The sequence below is a fragment of the Misgurnus anguillicaudatus genome, chromosome 7 (assembly GCF_027580225.2).
Source record: "Misgurnus anguillicaudatus chromosome 7, ASM2758022v2, whole genome shotgun sequence".
NCBI lineage: Eukaryota > Metazoa > Chordata > Actinopteri > Cypriniformes > Cobitidae > Misgurnus > Misgurnus anguillicaudatus.
In genome coordinates, this window is record NC_073343.2 from 31,454,759 (window position 1) to 31,472,928 (window position 18,170).

At 38.7% G+C, this 18,170-nt stretch overlaps 1 protein-coding gene across 4 annotated transcripts; it reads right to left on the reverse strand.

Moving 5' to 3' along the window:
* Positions 1-20: 20 nt before the first annotated feature.
* On the reverse strand, positions 21-9,364 carry LOC129417345 (uncharacterized). 4 transcript variants are annotated; one of them, XM_073869732.1, is made up of 6 exons: positions 9,134-9,364; positions 6,745-6,894; positions 5,786-5,944; positions 3,235-3,285; positions 612-706; positions 21-500 (listed from the first exon to the last, which is right to left on the reverse strand). In XM_073869732.1, exons 1-6 carry the CDS (start codon positions 9,243-9,245, stop codon positions 207-209), a joined length of 861 nt encoding a protein of 286 aa, XP_073725833.1. In that variant the 5' UTR covers positions 9,246-9,364; the 3' UTR covers positions 21-206. The 4 variants fall into 4 exon arrangements, with proteins under 4 accessions (XP_073725833.1, XP_055027942.2, XP_055027941.2 ...); XM_055171967.2 differs by having other exon boundaries at positions 23-509; XM_055171966.2 differs by having other exon boundaries at positions 27-512.
* Positions 9,365-18,170: the final 8,806 nt, after the last annotated feature.

Sequence of the window (18,170 nt, forward strand, 5' to 3'; positions counted from 1 at the left end):
AACAAAACAACTGCTTTTCATATTTATGTGTGTTTATTATATTTAATAAAAATATGCATTATATTAAAAATAAAAGGCATCAAATTTATTGTAATGCTTTTAAAGCAAAAAAATATGAGACAATATAAGTAGCAAAATACAGCGGCTATGAATAAACTTTACAAGCGAGCGTATTAATAATGTAACGTATAGAAGAGGGTGCTATGTTAAGCCAATGTCGGCTGACTCCCCGGGTTGAAAAAACCCCCTAGGAGAAAAACCTCCTGAATTTTTTTGCAAGGAGGGAAAAAAGTCCTAGGAGGGGAAAAACCCTTGGGAGATATATGTAAACGGATGAGGAGATTAAACAGGTTCCGCCGGTGGTCGTTGGTCAGGCATCGGCTGGGCATCACGTTTAAGGACGCCCAGTAGATCAGTGGTGTGTTGACCTCCACGGCGGCCGGAACTGGGTCTGTTTGTCTCAATGTCCTCGGGTTCGAGGATATTTTGGTGAAGATTTCCTTGCCAGACTTCTTAATATATTTGATGGTGACGTACAAGAGAGAAATAATCATATGTAAGTCATATATAATGTAGGTTTGGCAAAACAATTTGATAAAGAGCGGTTCTACCTTCATGCCATCAGATTGGCGAGTCCCCTCATCCACTTTACTAAAGGCACCTCTTCCAATCTGTCTTCCCACTTCATAAAGCAATGGCATTTTTCCTGAAAAACAATCAGTACAAAATGAACACAAGAATTGTTTTGGGCAGAGATTTGAAACAATAAAGTACAGTCGACAAGGGAGAAAATTAAAGCAGACAATAAAGAGCAGATCATAATGTATTGCTACAACTCCTTGAAATGCATATCATAAACAGGATTACTTCCTAAAGATCTGACTTCGGACAGAGCGCAGCTCTCTGCACGTGCATGAGATTGAGAGAGGCGATAGTTTGCTTCAGCTCGCATGAAACGCATAAAACTGAACAAATACTTAAGGATTTCTACTTTTGTTTATGTTTAGACTTCAGACAGATGCGAGATCGCGTGCACGTGAGACAGAGAGAAGCGCAGCTGCTTATGATGCGCTGGGTTATTTCAGATGCTAGGAGTCCAGGACGCGTGCATTAAGTGCATGTGCGTGCAAGAAGGAATCTTCTCTCTACAAGCTCTCTCACGTAGTGAAGCCCCCCATGCGAGGAAAAGCACACAATGTGCATGTTAATGTGAAACTATAATAATAATAATAAAGGGCACAGCATTTTTTGTCTTAAAAAAAGAAGTAAAAATCGAGAAACGAATCGCGACACCCCTAAAATGCATGTATTACAAAAACTGGACAGAGATTTAAAAAAAAAGGAGAGAAACTGTTGACAAGGGAAAAAACAAAGCCGACAATAAAGGTCAGAACACAATAACATTATACTCACGATCACTATCGCTTGACCGCAGGCTAGATGAACCTGACCATTCAGCTGCATCTTGGAAAGCTGTTATATCCAAAGATGATGAACCATACTGGCAATAGTCTGGTTCCACAAGCTCGCCGGCTCGAGTCCGAAGGGACTATACTGCCTGTGTTTCTCACGAGCTGGGTGCAGGTTACACAAACCTGACTGACTAATCAGCATGATCCGGTTGAGCATGACGCCCGTGGTCGATAGACCACATTTATGATCATCCTCTTCTTGGAAAGGCATTTCTCCAAGGAAAACAATCTCGCCGGCTCGAGTCCGAAGGGACTATACTGCCAGTGTTTTATCACGAGATGGGTGCAGGTTACACAAACCTGACTGACTAATCAGCATGATCCGGTTGAGCATGACGCCCGTAGTCGAAAGGACCACATTTAAGATCATCCTCTTCTTGGAAAGGCATTTCTCCAAGGAAAACAATCTCGCCGGCTCGAGTCCGAAGGGACTATACTGCCAGTGTTTTTCACGAGATGGGTGCAGGTTACACAAACCTGACTGACTAATCAGCATGATCCGGTTGAGCATGACGCCCGTGGTCGATAGACCACATTTATGATCATCCTCTTCTTGGAACGGGCATGTTTCCAAGGAAAACAAGCTCGCCGGCTCGAGTCCGAAGGGACTATACTGCCAGTGTTTTATCACGAGCTGGGTGCAGGTAAGAAAAACCCGACTTAAAATCAGCTGATCTGCCGGAGCTCATGGGCGATGGTCGAATGGACCATATGATCAGCTGCTTCTTGGATAGCTGATATATCCAAGGAATGACGAACCTGACCGGCAATAGGGTGGTTCTTAAAAACCCGTTTGCTTAATACCAGAACCTTTATAGACATCAGCTTCATCTATACGGGTCAAAATGAGGATCAAAATGGCTCCACGTTATCCTCAATTATGCAGCAACAGCAGGCTTTTTGGATAGCCCGCCATGCTCTGCGCATGAAAGCACGGATTCTCTTCCGGCTTTTTGGTTTTGGTTCTGAAAGACAAAAATAGAAAAGATGAACAACAGATGTTACCACCAGATTAGAGCCCGATCGATATGGGTTTTTTGGAAACCCATAAAGTAATAACACTGGGAAATATATGTACAGTCATGTTTTTAAATTTATTATATCGATATTTGATGCCACCATATGGATTCTTGTAACGCACGAAGACAGACAATTATAAATCCGCATATCGATTTGTTGTCCCACCCTTATTCCTGATCAGAGATCTGTAAATTCAAATCTCACTAGCCAATGGGATTAAAGTATGGTTAAGTCCTGCCCACACAAGAGATTTGTGCCAGAATGGTGAATGTAAATTTGTAAACCTTAAATGAAAACCTTGCTTAGAAAACAGTTAAGAAATAATGTGAAACCCGTGTTAGATTTTTGCCTTTGAGTTGTTTTCTTTCTTTCTCATTTTACGTTTGTTTGTTAAATTAAAAAGTTCCATATTTGGGGTGTCATTATAATGGTTTATACCACGGGTCTGTCGAATGCTGCATTCTGATTGGCTGAGAAATGTTCTATGGGTGTTGATTATTTTTCTGTAAACCGCACACCTAATTTTTCAAATGTCTTAAAAATAGGCACCAGAGCAATGTATGTGGTAACCGTGGTATAAGCGGAATAATTGACTCCGGTCCTTTGAATTATTTGAAAATAATGCACACCTGCGGTGTAACGGCACTCCGCTTTGCGTCGTGCCGCATTACCACCTTGGTGTGCATTATTTTCTTATAATTCAATGGCCCGTCATCAATTATCCCTTACGTAATACACTGACCTGGTAAGCTTCTCTCTTCCTCATCTAAAGCCGCTGCAGGTGTAGACACAACTGGAAAGATCGGACACAAAGAAGACATTATAAACTTCTCTAAAATCTAACACATTGTTACTGTATAGTTATTATGGTATTGTGAAAAACATTATAAAACCTATTACATAAAAATGTCATATATGTTAATGTTACATGTGTGTACATGTTAGTTTATTCTTTATATTATATATCTGAGGGTTGTCCCCCCTAAAATATCATTAAAATATGTGTATTAAAAATAATTTAATGATTTATAACACTTAAAATAGTTGTGTAAGAAGTGAAACAATACAAATGCAAACGGAGCAACAACAAAAAAACGTTTTAAACATTTTGATTCCCCCTCCCTGGCCTCACAGTGGTTTGGTCCACTGCCCGCGCCCCTTTTACCTCACCACCGACACACAGTCCGGTGGTAGAGAAGTGTACGGAGCCGACGCGAATACAACATTTCCCATCACTTATCAGTTTATCCTCATATGTTTTAAAACTGGACTATTTTGACATATAAACATGAACATATTTCGTTTTCTGAGAACAGAAGCAGATAAACGATAAAGAAAACATTTTTATGCATTCATGCAGAGGTGAAAGTAACAAATTACATTTACTCACCTTGGTGTAACTGAGGTTTTTTTGTGTACTTTTACTTTGAGTAGTTTTTAAAATCTGTACTTTACTTTTACTTAAGTAAGTTTAAAGTATTGAAGACTACTTCGCAACATGTTAAATCATATCCGTTACTGAGTAAAAATAAATAAAAAAGTAAGGTGATAAAGACTCGCCACGGATGATTGATTTATGGGCGGCGGAATGCGCAAAAAGAACCATGGAGAGGGACGAGACAGGCGCGGGCTAATGCAGACCCTCAATTCAATTCTTATGAAAGAAACCCCTGGCCATTGACGCAAAGCGATTGTTTCATCCAGGTAGGGTTCATGCTCTTGAGTACGGAGTTTGAGAATTGCCGACCGGGTTTTAACCGCTAATTTGCATGTCGCGTTTTTAATACATGCGCATTATCTTCCGAGGTCTAGCAGCTTCGCGTCAAGTCAAACAACTTAAGAACGTCCTCGAGAATGCGCATGTCATTAGACATTGCAGAGAGAGAGAGCGAGAGAGAGAGATTGAAAGACATCAGGTACACAGGTCTGGGAAACTAGAATACAATAAACGTGTAAAGGAGTGTATAGCCATGGCACTCATCTCATTATATGCTCATTTATGTATAGAGTTTAATAACATAATGTATGTTACCAGCAATACATTAATTACAACCTTACTATAATGATTGTATTTACTAGCTGCTGATTATTTTTGCTTCAAAAGTGCATAACTCACCTGTAAAAATCATTAAAAATTCCATAAATGTTTCTTAGTTATAAAAAAGCTTTTTATTTTATTAACTTTTTATTATTGCACTCTAATTGTAAAGATGTTAACAATTAAAAACATAGTTTGAGATATATATATATATATATCCTTCCTTTTTGAACTATACTAGAAACCTCTCCCCGCTGTAAAAAAGTCACTTTAAAATGACTTACTTTTTACTTGAGTAGATTTTTAGACCATTAACTTTACTTTTACTTAAGTCGAATATTTTATTACTCTTTTCACCTCTGCATTCATGTGTATTAAAATTACATTTGTGTCCGTTCATAGAGAAAGAGAAACGTTTTCTATCACATTTCCTTGCAAGTATAATTTTGCCTGTATTATTGGTGTCCCCTTCAAAAATTGTTCTTGAAAAATTTTATGTTTATTGTCCCCCCCAACATTTAGATGAAATTTTCACCCCTGAGGCCTAGTGATAGTTTTGGTTTTATCCTTTAGTTTAGTTTATCCTATTTTATCCTACAGTAAGAACAGAAGGGATTTTGAATTTGAAAGTGTGATAAACGGGTCCAAAACGGACCCGGTCCTGATAGCAATAAGCTCCGGGGCGGATCCGTCCCGGAGCTCGAGTCAGACTTTTAATGAGTCAGTTGCGGGTCCGCGGCGGATATGAATTTGCGCCACGAATGCGGAGCGGATGCAGCACGAGGCAACGGCGGGTCCGCGATCCGCCTTCATTGCGGATCCGTCACATGCGCGCAAGTGGACGCCGACACAGAGTCCTTTTGCTGTGTGGGTATATATATCATTTTACAACACAAATTTTTCCACATTTTTCAATAAGAATAAACTGTGGAATAACACTCATGTAACATAAACATATATGATATTTTTATGTAATAGGTTTTATAATGTGTGTATATATATATATATATATATATATATTTTTTTTTTTTTATGTGTCATTATAATAATGTAACACAGTGGCTCTCAAGTCCGTTCCTCAAGGCCCACTGCTCAGAACATTTTGTATGTCTCTATCATCAGTTCAGTTCATTGAAATCTCTACTAATGAGCCGATGATTTGAATCATGTGTGTTAAATAAGGGAGACAAACAAAATGTGCAGAGCAGTGGGCCTCCAGGCATAACCTTGAGAACCACTGGTGTAACAAACTGACCTGCAGGGACCCACTCTTCGTCATCAATTGCCCCCGGAAGGACAAACCTAGTTTCAAGAACTGCGGGTGCCGAGACGCACAACCTCCGTTGTGAGTCTCGTTCCCCGCAGCTTGTTCCTTCTTGCCCCTGAGCTGTAGACATGTCATTCTGTCTACGAGCTGGACAGAACAGACAAAAAAAGACATTATAAACTTAATACTGTGGTATTTTCACAAACATTGTAATAATAGTAATAACAAAAATGTATCACATAAGACATGTATGTGTACCAGTAGTAGCCAGTGACTTCTTTTTCGAGGGCGAACAATGCGAACATGTATTTAGTCCGTCATGTGTTCGGCACGCCATGTGAACCTATGTGCATCAGGCGTCATGTCAAAATACTTGTCTGCTGCAGACGCTTCAAAGGCGTTTGCCAGATACTCGATTAATCTCATTTGTAATCAGAGTTTAGTTTTAAGTTGGTGTCTTGCAAGTACTTTGTGAACGTAAGCGTCTCTTTGTCATAAACCCTTTTGACGCATGTGCAGCAAGCACGTATTTTGAAATGACGCATGATGCACATAGGTTTACATGACGCAACAAACACAAATTTTGACATGACGAGCAACACACAACACTCCAAACACATATTTCGAATTTGTGCCCCTCGGAAGAGAAGTCACCGCCCGCTACTGATGCATACACACAAACAATGTTTTTTATACATCACTGTTATTAATTTAATAAACTATGTGAACCATATTTAATTTAATTTAAAAACTTCACTTGAAACACATAATTGCATAATACATACAAATTTAAACACCAAAAATACTAAACACCGCCCTCATGCTATGCTAGACCCAAGACAAGTACACAGTAACTTCATGTATGTTTTACTATCTATATAATAAGTTAATGTGTCAAATGTTTTTCATTAAATTTGAGGTTTCATAATAATGATGTGCTGACTGACCATCATGGTCCGCCACCGTATCTCTCAAGCTCTGTGGAGTGGCCACAAGTGCCTCATCACCCGAGTATTTATTGGGCCTTTGTCCGGCTGGCATTTTACTGACGATCTTCTCGACCACGTCAGCTATTGTTAGCATTATCTTTCTAACCTCTGGACAGATCAGACATAAAAAAACACATTAACAGTTAACATGGTATTTTCACATTGTGGATAAATAGTTGAAGAATTTTATAACTGGCACTTTTTTTAATGCACATGACAGAAGTGGAAAGGGCGCGAGGCTGCAGGAAGCTGACAAATGAGTGTTTATAACATCAGAACACGTTAAAAACAAGTTAGCATAGCGTTTATCTGCTAATAGTTACAAGCCTCCATTTAACGGACCTAAAACAATGTGCTGTCACTTTAAACCCAGTGTCCTGATCACTATGAATGATTTTTGTGTTCTTATTAGCAGGCCCGGATAAACACAATGTAGTGCCCTTGAAAGTCACCATGAACCGGAAGTAGTGATGGTCTTGTAACTCTGTATGCATTTATTGAATGTCATTATGCACAATTGATCAAACTTTCACAATAGTTATGAACCAAAGAATCATGCAAACCTCCTTCCCTAATTCTAGGCATAAGATCGTTTAAAAGACTCCATTTACAACAAAAGGTACAGAATATGAGCAAAATATAGATGTCCCTGAAATTAGCCATATACATTTCCTATGCTGATCTTAGGTCAGCAGCAGCTAACTATAGTTAGGATTGATTTACACGCTGTAATGTCCTTACATTAATGCACCACTAGATGGCACTCAAGCTTCGTAAGTTAGATGAACGTGTAGTGTGATAAAAGAAGAAAGTCAGTCAGTCCTCTTTTCGAGGTTATGAGTGAGATTTATTAAAGTGTGTTTGGGCTACGTAGACCCATTAAAGAATGAACTGAATGTATGGTGAGACAAAATGAGGCGTCGTGCAAATTAGCAGTAAAAAAAACAGGTCGCGCATTTCGGGGTATTTTTGCACCGTGCCCCCCTCCTTTCAAAATAGCCATTCACCTAAACCAAAACTCCGGTGACGTCAAACAATACATTGACGAGAACATCACGGAAGCACTTTGACAAATAAATATGTTTGGCAATATCGTCAGTTATTGCGTTTGACAGAAACCGCACCAGACAAAAGCACGCGCGCGACGAGTCCAAAGATAAATCACACACTGCTTTGTTCATAACAAAAAAAATCTGACAAAATAACGAACGCGTAACATTATAAAAATGTAAAGTTTACCTTATTATGACCCTGATTTCATAATTTAGAGAGCAATATTTAATTAATAACTTAAGTAATGTGTCGAATAATTAATTCGCATTCAGTAATGCTGTATGTAATGTCGGTTTCTAAACTTGGAAAAGTTATTACCTCACCTCTGCCATATGATTTGAAATAGACACAGTTCATATTAAATCAACTACATAAAAAAAAACGCCTCATGCATAACATTACGTATAAAAGTCTTTAATTCCACCAACAATGCAGGCAAATAGCAACGTTCGTCTGTGTAGCGCAAAGTAAAGCTACTGAACTTAAAAATATACATGATTTGAAATCATGTATATTTTTGCATTTGGGGTTTCTCTACCGAATGAGCTGACAAACCCAAAACTTGACTATTATGTGACCATGCGGATCAGAAGGTTAATGAGTTCAAGGTAGTTATCCTTCGGAGGTCGCATTTGGCTGCATACTGTCATATATTATGTGTTGTATGTTGCAACCCCTAGATGGCGCTTGACACCTTAAGTATGATGCTGCCCTACTGAAAAATCCAGCTAAAACCAGCATAAGCTGGTAGCTGGTTTTAGCTGGTTTAAGGTGGTTTATGCTGGTCCTCCCAGCCTGACAAAGCTGGTCATCCTGGTGGGCCAGCTGGTATTCCAGCATGACCAGCTAAGTCCAGCTAGACCAGCTTAAAATGTGACCAAAAACACACCTAGACCAGCTTGCTACACCAGCAAAACCAGCTTCCTTCTCCAGCAAAACCAGCTAAAACCAAGCTGGGGACCAGCTAAAACTTATGCTGGTCTTAGCTGGATTTTTCAGTAGGGTGTACTTGACAAAAAAAAGAAGAGTAAAGTTTCCGCTTGGTTGAGCTCACATGTTGTCCGTGTTGTTCATACATAACACATACGTCATCTAAACCGTCTTTTTGCAGAATATTAACAATTATAAGGTTGGCTATTATTTTCAGTTAATCGTAAATTGTTGTAATATGTTTACGACTTTCGAATGCAATGCTCAGTTAACTTAAATAAACCAGACATGAGCAGCCTGCATATGCGACCTTCGTTAGCTGCAACCTTCGGATGGAGAAAGGGCGTAAATAATATTTACTGACCTGCATAGTTAAATTCCCGCTGAGGGGAGGTTACCAGAGACCCTGGGGCAGAATTCTGCCTTCGCAGAGTACCACCCTCGCTGGTCTCGATATCCTTCTTCGACTCAGCCATGATGTTGAAAGACTTGTGGTAATCGTTTGGTCTGCTTTGAAATAGATGACTGTTAAGTCAGGAGAGTAGTAGTGGTCAATAGCTTTCGCTTAGAGAATCACTAGTGTGTGAAGGGAACACGTCAGGGCAAGCCTTTTATATGTTCGGTGACGTCAAACATTCCATTCGCTTGGCCAATGAGAGACAAATAATTTAAATATAGAACACACACTGCAACACATCGTCTCTATGACAACAGATCATTTATTGTGACGACAGAACATTTATGACTTCTTTGTGTCAATCTTAATCAACTACGTTAAAATATCTTATGTATTATAATTAAAATATTTACATCTATTCATTACTTTTATATTAAAATACACGTAGATAACCTTCTATGTAACTATATGGTTTTATATTGCAACATATGACCATATATATTTCTTTCTAGTACTTGTCAACATATTATTTTGTTGTCATATGTACATCTATTTAAAAATGTATGTGAAAGCCCCTCTAGTATATTTCACATACAGTGTAAACAAATTTCTCACAAATAAAAACCACTCAACACACAGCTTATGTAAATAATTTAATTGACCTAAATTTTCATCACACTCCCCCAATAAATCAGTGGGTACTGAAATCAGATTTTACAAACAATGCAGTATACATTTATGCACATAATATATATGTTACGCAAATATATAGTATATCCATTAACTGCACATTAACAACATGAATCCAGCCAGCAACAAATACTAGACTTCAGATATAAAATCAAAGCATAAATTTGGATTGGGGGCAGGCTTATGTCTCCTTTCTATTTGCCATCTCAGAATTCATAGCCTGTCCTAACTGTCCAACAGTTTCCACCTTATGATGTTTTATGAAAGCATCTGCAAAAGAACACAAAAGAAGAGTTGAAAACATTAAGATTAATCAGTGGTTCCTAAGCTGATACTAGTTACTCTCCATCAATATATAATCATATAAAAGCAAGTATTTACTTCACATTTACATAGGGCAGTAATTCTTAAAGTGTGCTCCGCGGCCCACTACCCCCCAGTGGTCTGCCAAAAGATGACCTAAACTAGGCAAGTGTTTATACAAAATTGTCACTTATTTAAATAGATTTTTAATGCCCTTGTGAAACTGTGATATCAGTTATTGCCATTCTGTTTTAATAACGTAAAAATGGATCGGTGGCTAAACCAAAGAGGAGTCAAAAGAAAAGATCAAGCGTAAACTGAAAGCAGCTAAAATCCACATATCTATTAGTTCTGTAATTTCAGTGATTTTGGACATTAAGGGAACATTTTTTTTCAGCATTTTATTGTTACCATAGTTACAACCATAGACTTCATATACCCACCACCTCAGTTTTAAACTAATGGCTATTTGGAATGACATTAAGTGGGACCTAGGCTGTTATGTATAATTGCAATTTTTTTACATGTGCAGTTTGTTGTTCATATTAAGCTGCAACTCATTTCACATTTACTTTTTTTTAATGAAATAAAATTCATATAATAATTTCTGAACATATCATTGCACTTGTGTTTAAAAAATTAGTTTTTGACTTGAAACATTTGCATATTACACTTAAATTTAGCTTATCCTTCCTATTTTGTTGGTTTTTTTTTGGAGGCGTGTTAGAGTAGGATTCTGTTAGTTGGTCCTCAGAAAAAAAAATCGGAAGATAAAGTGGTCCTTGGGCTGAAAAAGTTTGAGAAACACTGATATAGGGCTAGGTATCATTAAAACATTTGCAAAGCAGTAGAAAATGCACGCTCTGAGGGTGTGGATGATGCTTGCACACAGAGATACCCTGTAGCCAAATCAAAAAAAGCATTGGCCGTGTCCTTCATGTCATACCACCAGGGTTACTGGACTCGCTGAGGACTGAGGAGATGGAAGTAATCTGTAGTGCCTTATTAGTGCTGGTGGTCTCTTTTCTTACTTTATTTCTATGTCCTCTACAGCAAACAGCTCCTTGAGGGCAGAGAGCTTTGGCCTCTTCTGTGAACAATAGGTCAGGAAATAAAGAAAAATATAAATCACTATTGAGGTACATGCAAACAAGTTCATTTTGTACTAATAATTCAATGGGGAAAAAACAGAATGCCTTTATATTTTCTTACCACTGTTTCACTGGCAGATGCACAGATGTCTTCATCAGATATGCAGTCATCTTGGTCATCCGCTCTCTCTTTAAGCCCCTGATTCATCTGCTGGCCCTGAACCTGTATGGAACAGAATATGAGGGTCATGTATATTGGTATCGAAAATTGAAGAGAAGTAGATAACTAATAATGGCTAACACCTGTTCATTTATATCAGCTCCTCCTCCAGTCTGTACCACACTTCATCTGACACTTTTGACTTGAATCTGGCATCCAACGCTGTGCCCTCCTCCAAAAACTGTCCGACGCTGTCAACCTGCAAGTAAGACAAAAACATAGTATGAGTCCCTAAATAATCCTAATTAAAAACAAGTGAGAATATGATTACGCTGAACACCTGGTATCTTTTTGAGAGGTCATTCCAGATAGTGTCCTTAAAGGAGGGGTTTAACGCCATTTCATGCATTCTGACTTATTGACACCGTTTAAAAGTTGTAATCCTCAGGCTAAACTAATGCATAATTTCAAAAAAGCCATTGAGCATGTGACAAGAGTATTTCTGGGCCAATGGCTGCATCTGACTGTAAGCCAAGGTTATGTAAAAAACAGTTTTTATTTAAGCTTTATTTACTTTGATGTATCAGCTGTTGGATTAGAATTTAAAGGCTGTGTGTACTCGTAACTCTTTAGCTCCGCCCACTGTACGCCTTCAAGAGATCATCTTTTCCGGAAAAAAAAATAAACCTGGAAAAGGTGTTCTGTCTTTTATGAATCTGACAACACGAAAGACTCTTTGGAAATATGAAGGATGAAATACTACTCTATAGATAACCAAGATTAACATGAGAGTGGCAGAAATCGTGTGTGTTATGTGATCTTTAATGGTCTTTGTGAAGGAGTTCTCATAATTAACTGTAAAGTGGTGACGGCCAATCAGACCAGAATTGTGTGTGTTCCCATAGCTCTGATGGGAGAGGGCTCAATTTCCAAGAAAAATGTATGGATTGAAAACTTGATGTGACAACAACAGGTTAGGACTGAAATGATCTGGCTTTGACTAGTTACATTTACGCATTTGGGGGATGCTTATCCAAAATGGCCTCTGGTGCATTATAAGGTATACATTTTTATCACCATGTGTGTTGCTTCCCTGGGTTCGAACACTTGTCCTTTTGCACTGCTAATGCAATGTTTTACCCCTAAGCTCTACAGATACAATCAATGATTTTGTATATAATGTTATACAGACCTGAAAGCCAGAAACCATGTCTGGAGTGAGCTTGTGCTTGTGTCCCAAGTCTCCTGCTTCTTTAGCTTTGATGAAATAGGATCTTTCCCTCTTCGTCATGATCAGTCCTTCCCAATCCTGGTCCTCAAGCACCCCCTCCAGAAAGCTGTAAATGTCTCCCCATTCAAAACAACCAATCAGCCTCCTTCCAGAATGGTTAACAGGTCTCCCTAACAAGCTGTCGAGTTGAATCAAGTGTTTTAAATAAGGAGTCATATAAAACTTTCTAGGAGGGGGTACTCAAGGACCAGGATTGGGAAACACTGCTCTAGATGAAAGTTTAGGTGGATCTGGCATCCGACATCATAACGATCCTTTTAGCCACTTCTTTACTGGCTTTGTGAAACTTCTCCTCCACCATCTGAGAACCCAAAGTTTTAGTCAGCATAACAGCGTAATGAAAGGCTTTCAGCATTTGACATCAACGTACTGCGAGACCACACTTCACCATATGCACTTAATTCGCTCTCATAGTACTTGGATTTAATAAGATCACCCCGTGTAGGGTCTTGTTTTTATTCATAGATAAAAAGTCAAGATTTTCGCCATAGTTGTCGTCATTATGTGATTGTTTCAATGTAGTTATCGTTTCGTCAATGAAAACGTAGCCACATTATTTTATAGCGGCTGGTTCTCAAACTGATCTGTCAAGAAAACCATGAGAGCGAGAGACACATGCACGCAGAAAAGAGTCCTCGTGAGCGCACCTCTGCAGTGTTGCGTGCAAAGGCTCGGAGGACACATTATGGTAGAAATCATAATCCTAATTATTTTAAAGGAATACTTAATGATTGTAAAAACCTGCATTTATACACACATACAATTCAATGCATTTGTGTAGTGTTGTTGCAGAAGGCTACACGTGTCAATGCAGTGGTATATTTCACCCAAAAATCTCACCTTTACTGACTATCATGTCGTTTCAAACCTGTATCAATTTGTTCGTACTGATAAACACGAATTAAGATATTTTGAGAAATGTTCATAATCAAACCATTCATGAGCCCCATTCACTTCCATAGCATTATTTTATCCCACTATAGAAGTGAATGGGGTACACAAATTGTTGATTACAGACATTTCTCAAAATATCTTCCTTCGTGTTCATCAGAAAAATGTATACAGGTTTGTAACAACCTGAGATTGAGTAAACGATGACAGAATTTTCATTTTTGCTTCAGCTCACTTGAGATGCATATATCTTTAACAAACATAAACAAGATTACTACCTAGTGATAGGACTTTGGACAGATGCGAGAGCACAAAGTGACGTACATGTGGTCTAATCAAAGAGAAACTTAATACACCAAATACTCAAATATTTCTGTGAAGTAAATTTTGGATAAAGACTTTTGTTTTCTTGTAGCTCGATTGACAGGACAGAGCATTGCATTAGCAGTAAAAATGACAAGGGTTAGATCTGTGTGTGTTAGATTACTTTTAAGAACATCGCTCCTTTCCCGCCTGATGTTCTGCAGTTTTTCTGTACATTCAAATAATTCATTCAAGGTGTAATGTAGATCAATTATTTAACCCAAAAATGAAAGACAGAACCGTTCTTACGCTCAAGACCCCTGTAAGTCTGGTCACCAGAGCATCTTTTAGAAGATAAGGTGCTTGACTTTCCTGTACTAGATAACTTTCATGACTCCTGGGTAACGCATTTCCAAACCTGTGATAAGAACATAGAGAACTCATTAAAAAGACATTTGTTAGGAAATTTAAGTTTTATAAAAATACTATATATCAGAATTTTGTTAAAGGTCAATTAACACTTAGAAAAAGTCAGTTTTCTTTTCTCTTCACACTGAAAGTGAGAGCGCATCTGTGGGTGGAGCTACAAACCAAATACTGTATTTTCCAGACCGTAAGTCGCTCCGGAGTATAAGACACATCAGTCAAAAATGTGTTTTGAAAAAAAAAACATATACAAGTCCCACTGGACTATACGTTGCATTTATTTAGAAAATGATTTCACATCACCCGCTGCTGCTATTATCTCCTTCTCGTGTACCTTAAAGCTTGGTTGCACTCGCGTCGCTGACATGCTGCTCTTGCTCTCAGCTGTTGTTGCTGTGCGTTAGGGAACGTAAATGCACCATACGTCATCACGTCGCTATATCATTAATATGACATTTTTATCGTGTAAAAAAATTATATCGGTATTATCGTGAACGGTATGCTATGGCACACCCCTACCGCCTAGCTCGATTCTAGTGACAGCAGTGGCCGTTCACCCCTCACTCAAGTGGTCATGCGACTCATGCCCTTAATTATGAAGTTTAAGGCTTAATATAATTTAAACAGATTAGTTCACCCCCCTCACAGTTGTCATGAAGGGCAAAATTATCTGTACAGACCAAAAACACTTTTTGTACCAGGCTGTAAACAAATTATTTTATACTGTAAAGTTGGCCATTTTCAACATGGAGATCTATTGACTCCCTTTTGGAGCCAGCCTCAAGCGGCCAATCGATGAATTGCAGTTTAAGTCACTTCCGTATTGGCTTCATCAGAGAGATCGGAAGGTTGCCCCTAGCTCCAGGCTGCGTCCGAAAACTCTAAATTGCTGCCTTCTGAGGCAGCTTTCCAAGGCAGGAAGGAAGGCATCAAGGCATGTTCAATGTTAGGTTTACTTCCTGTCTCCTGAGATACCTATGCGTGGGCGTACAATAAGAATGTAATTGGTCGAGTCTGGTCAAGTTCGAAAAAATAATATGGCGGCCAAGGAAGCGACTGGAGTACAAATTCAGTGTAAATAAAGGTACATTTTCACTTTTTACACCTTTTAATTGCATTTCTAGCGAGAAATTAGTATTGTAGTTTTCAAATATGTGATTAGTTATCACAAAGGCGTTCTCTGTTTATATTTCAAACACGCTGCCTTTGAAGTGTGTCCGAAAGTCTTTCTCTGAGCTGCCTTCATGCCTCCGAAGTCATTTCCTCATGAGGCGGCGAGGCAACGAGTCACTCCCTTGAGTTTTCCGACGCAGCCCCAGTCTCAAATTGTTGTGGTTACTGTTCCTTTAAAAAAACAGCCAATGACATTGCAAGGGAGGCGCTTGAAGCGCTCTGATATTGGTGGAACGGATAGTTAGGCGAATAAGGAGCCAGCTCGAGTTTGTTGATTGTACGGATTTTCTCTAAGTAACGTTACCGCAACTTTGCTTCATTGTTGAGTTTGTATTTATATGTAATTTACACTTGATCATCGTTCGATCCATTTATTCCCGTACTACTGCTGTGAATCCTTACGACCGCGTCCCCTAAAATGGCCGCCACTACCCAGAATGCAATGCGAGCTAAAATTTTATCCCGTAACCGTGTGAGAATAAAACTTTATTAAAAATGCTGTTGTTATCATTTATAATTGTATTTGACAACAACACAAACTGAATATATACAAATATGTAATTATATAGTGCATTTCTGCATCTGTAGTTTAATTTAATGTGACAAGGCTAATCTGACGGTATAAATCCAAGCAATTTTGGTGCGGGGATGTCGCGTCATCTGCTTACTCACCGCAAAATGTTGTATATAACGTCATTTGTTTTGTATCTATGTATGTCGTTGTGATTCGTATTTAAACAGAATTAAACGTTTTTATTTTCTGAGCAAACAAGATGGTGGCCCCCGGGGAGTTGGTGCCCAACGCAAACTGTGTTTTGATGTTTTTCAGAGTCATGTTAATAAAAAACGGAGTAAGTTACATACCTTTGAATTGAAATATGACCCTCAGTCGCAGGCCTTGAGAAAATACTCCTACATGGCAGGGCACACGCAGTTGACCCCATTTCTCACGCTCTTACGACCAAATCGGACCAAATCCATTTTTTTCACGCAGGTTCGTGCCCACCATTAAGATTCCCCTGGTGTGTAATAGCAATCACTATTGGAATAATAATTGCCTAATATATAACTGTAAATTCTGTGCAACGCCTATTTCTATCTGTCTGCCTCAATTAGCACAGTCAGTGCTTGTCAAAATCAAAATGATGCGATAGCCAATCAAATCAAAGAAGGTGGAGTTGTTTACCGTAGCCGGAGCGCGAGCTACAAACTACAGAGCGAGTACACGTCTGCGCGATGTTTCGGATTGTTAGCGGTGGTGAAAGTGCAACACACGATGTAAGTAACTAAACCAGTTATATTTAAGGGTTTCAATCGTACCTTTACTTTCTACTGAGAAGAACCACCTCACCACTTCTCACGTTGCTTGTATTTTACCGTAAAGAATCAAAGGGCTGCGCAGACCGTCCGACCGTTGTGACATCAGAGTACCGCGAGAGTATGTCGAAATGTTACAAAATGGTCCGCCTTTACATTTCTCTCGCGGTACTCTGACGTCATAAGCGCACGGTCTGCGCAGCACCATACAAAGCGTCAAGGTCTGGATAAAAAGCAGGCCTTGGCTTTCCATATTCCACGCACGCAGATAAACCCCAAAAAATCTGCAGATTTAACCTCTTAATTAAAAATAAATATAACTCTGTCATTTTTTTGGTCTAGACAGAAGCCTAATCTTGGGTCTTGTTTTAAATGAGACAAATTGAGTTTTGTCATCGCTGCTGGAGGTGAAAATATTAAACAGAAGACATTTTTTAGCAGTTTAAATATATTTTAATATTAAAAAAATAATGCAATGCACAATCATTTTATTAAAAAAATGATAAAAATGTTAATGTTTCACAAAATAAATAATGTAAACATGAAGCAATAAGTCTCAAGTAGTTTGATAAAAATGTAAAATTAAAATCACAAAAAATGTGGTTTGTGTCACTTTTTAAAGAGATATTTTGGCCAAAAATGATATTAAATCCATGTTTTACTCACCCCCAAGCCGTCCGAGATGCATATATCGAACACATTTTCAGTTATTTTAGAAACTGTCTTAAGGGGGTCGCACACCAGACGCGCAGCTCAGCGCCGCATCGAGTCACATCTAGGACAATTTAGAGGTAAACCGGAGTGCACATTAAATAGCGCGTGCATTGAAGATGGGTCGAGGCTGGGTCGTCCAACATGACAATGACCAGAAGCACACAGCCAGAATAACCAAGGAGTGGCTCTGTAAGAAGGATATCAAGTTTCTGGCATGGCATAGCCAGTCTCCAGACCTAAACCCAATAGAGAATCTTTGGAGGGAACTCAAACTCTGTGTTTCTCAGTGACAGGCCAGAAACCTGACTGATCTAGAGAAGATCTGTGTGGAGGAGTGGGCCAAAAAAATGAAAAACTACAGAAAACGTTGACCTCTGTAATTGCAAACAAAGGCTACTGTACCATGCTTATTTGCAGCTGTATCATACAAATAAACAATTAAAAAATCATACATTGTTATTTCTCTCACAGTGGACATGATGCACCTACGATGACAATTTCAGACCCCTCCATGATTTCTAAGTGGGAGAACTTGCAAAATAGCAGGGTGTTCAAATACTTATTTTCATCACTGTATCGTTGTTTAATAAAACCATGTGTTTATTGTGTTTTGATACTTTATTTGCACCAATTATTATTGTCTCA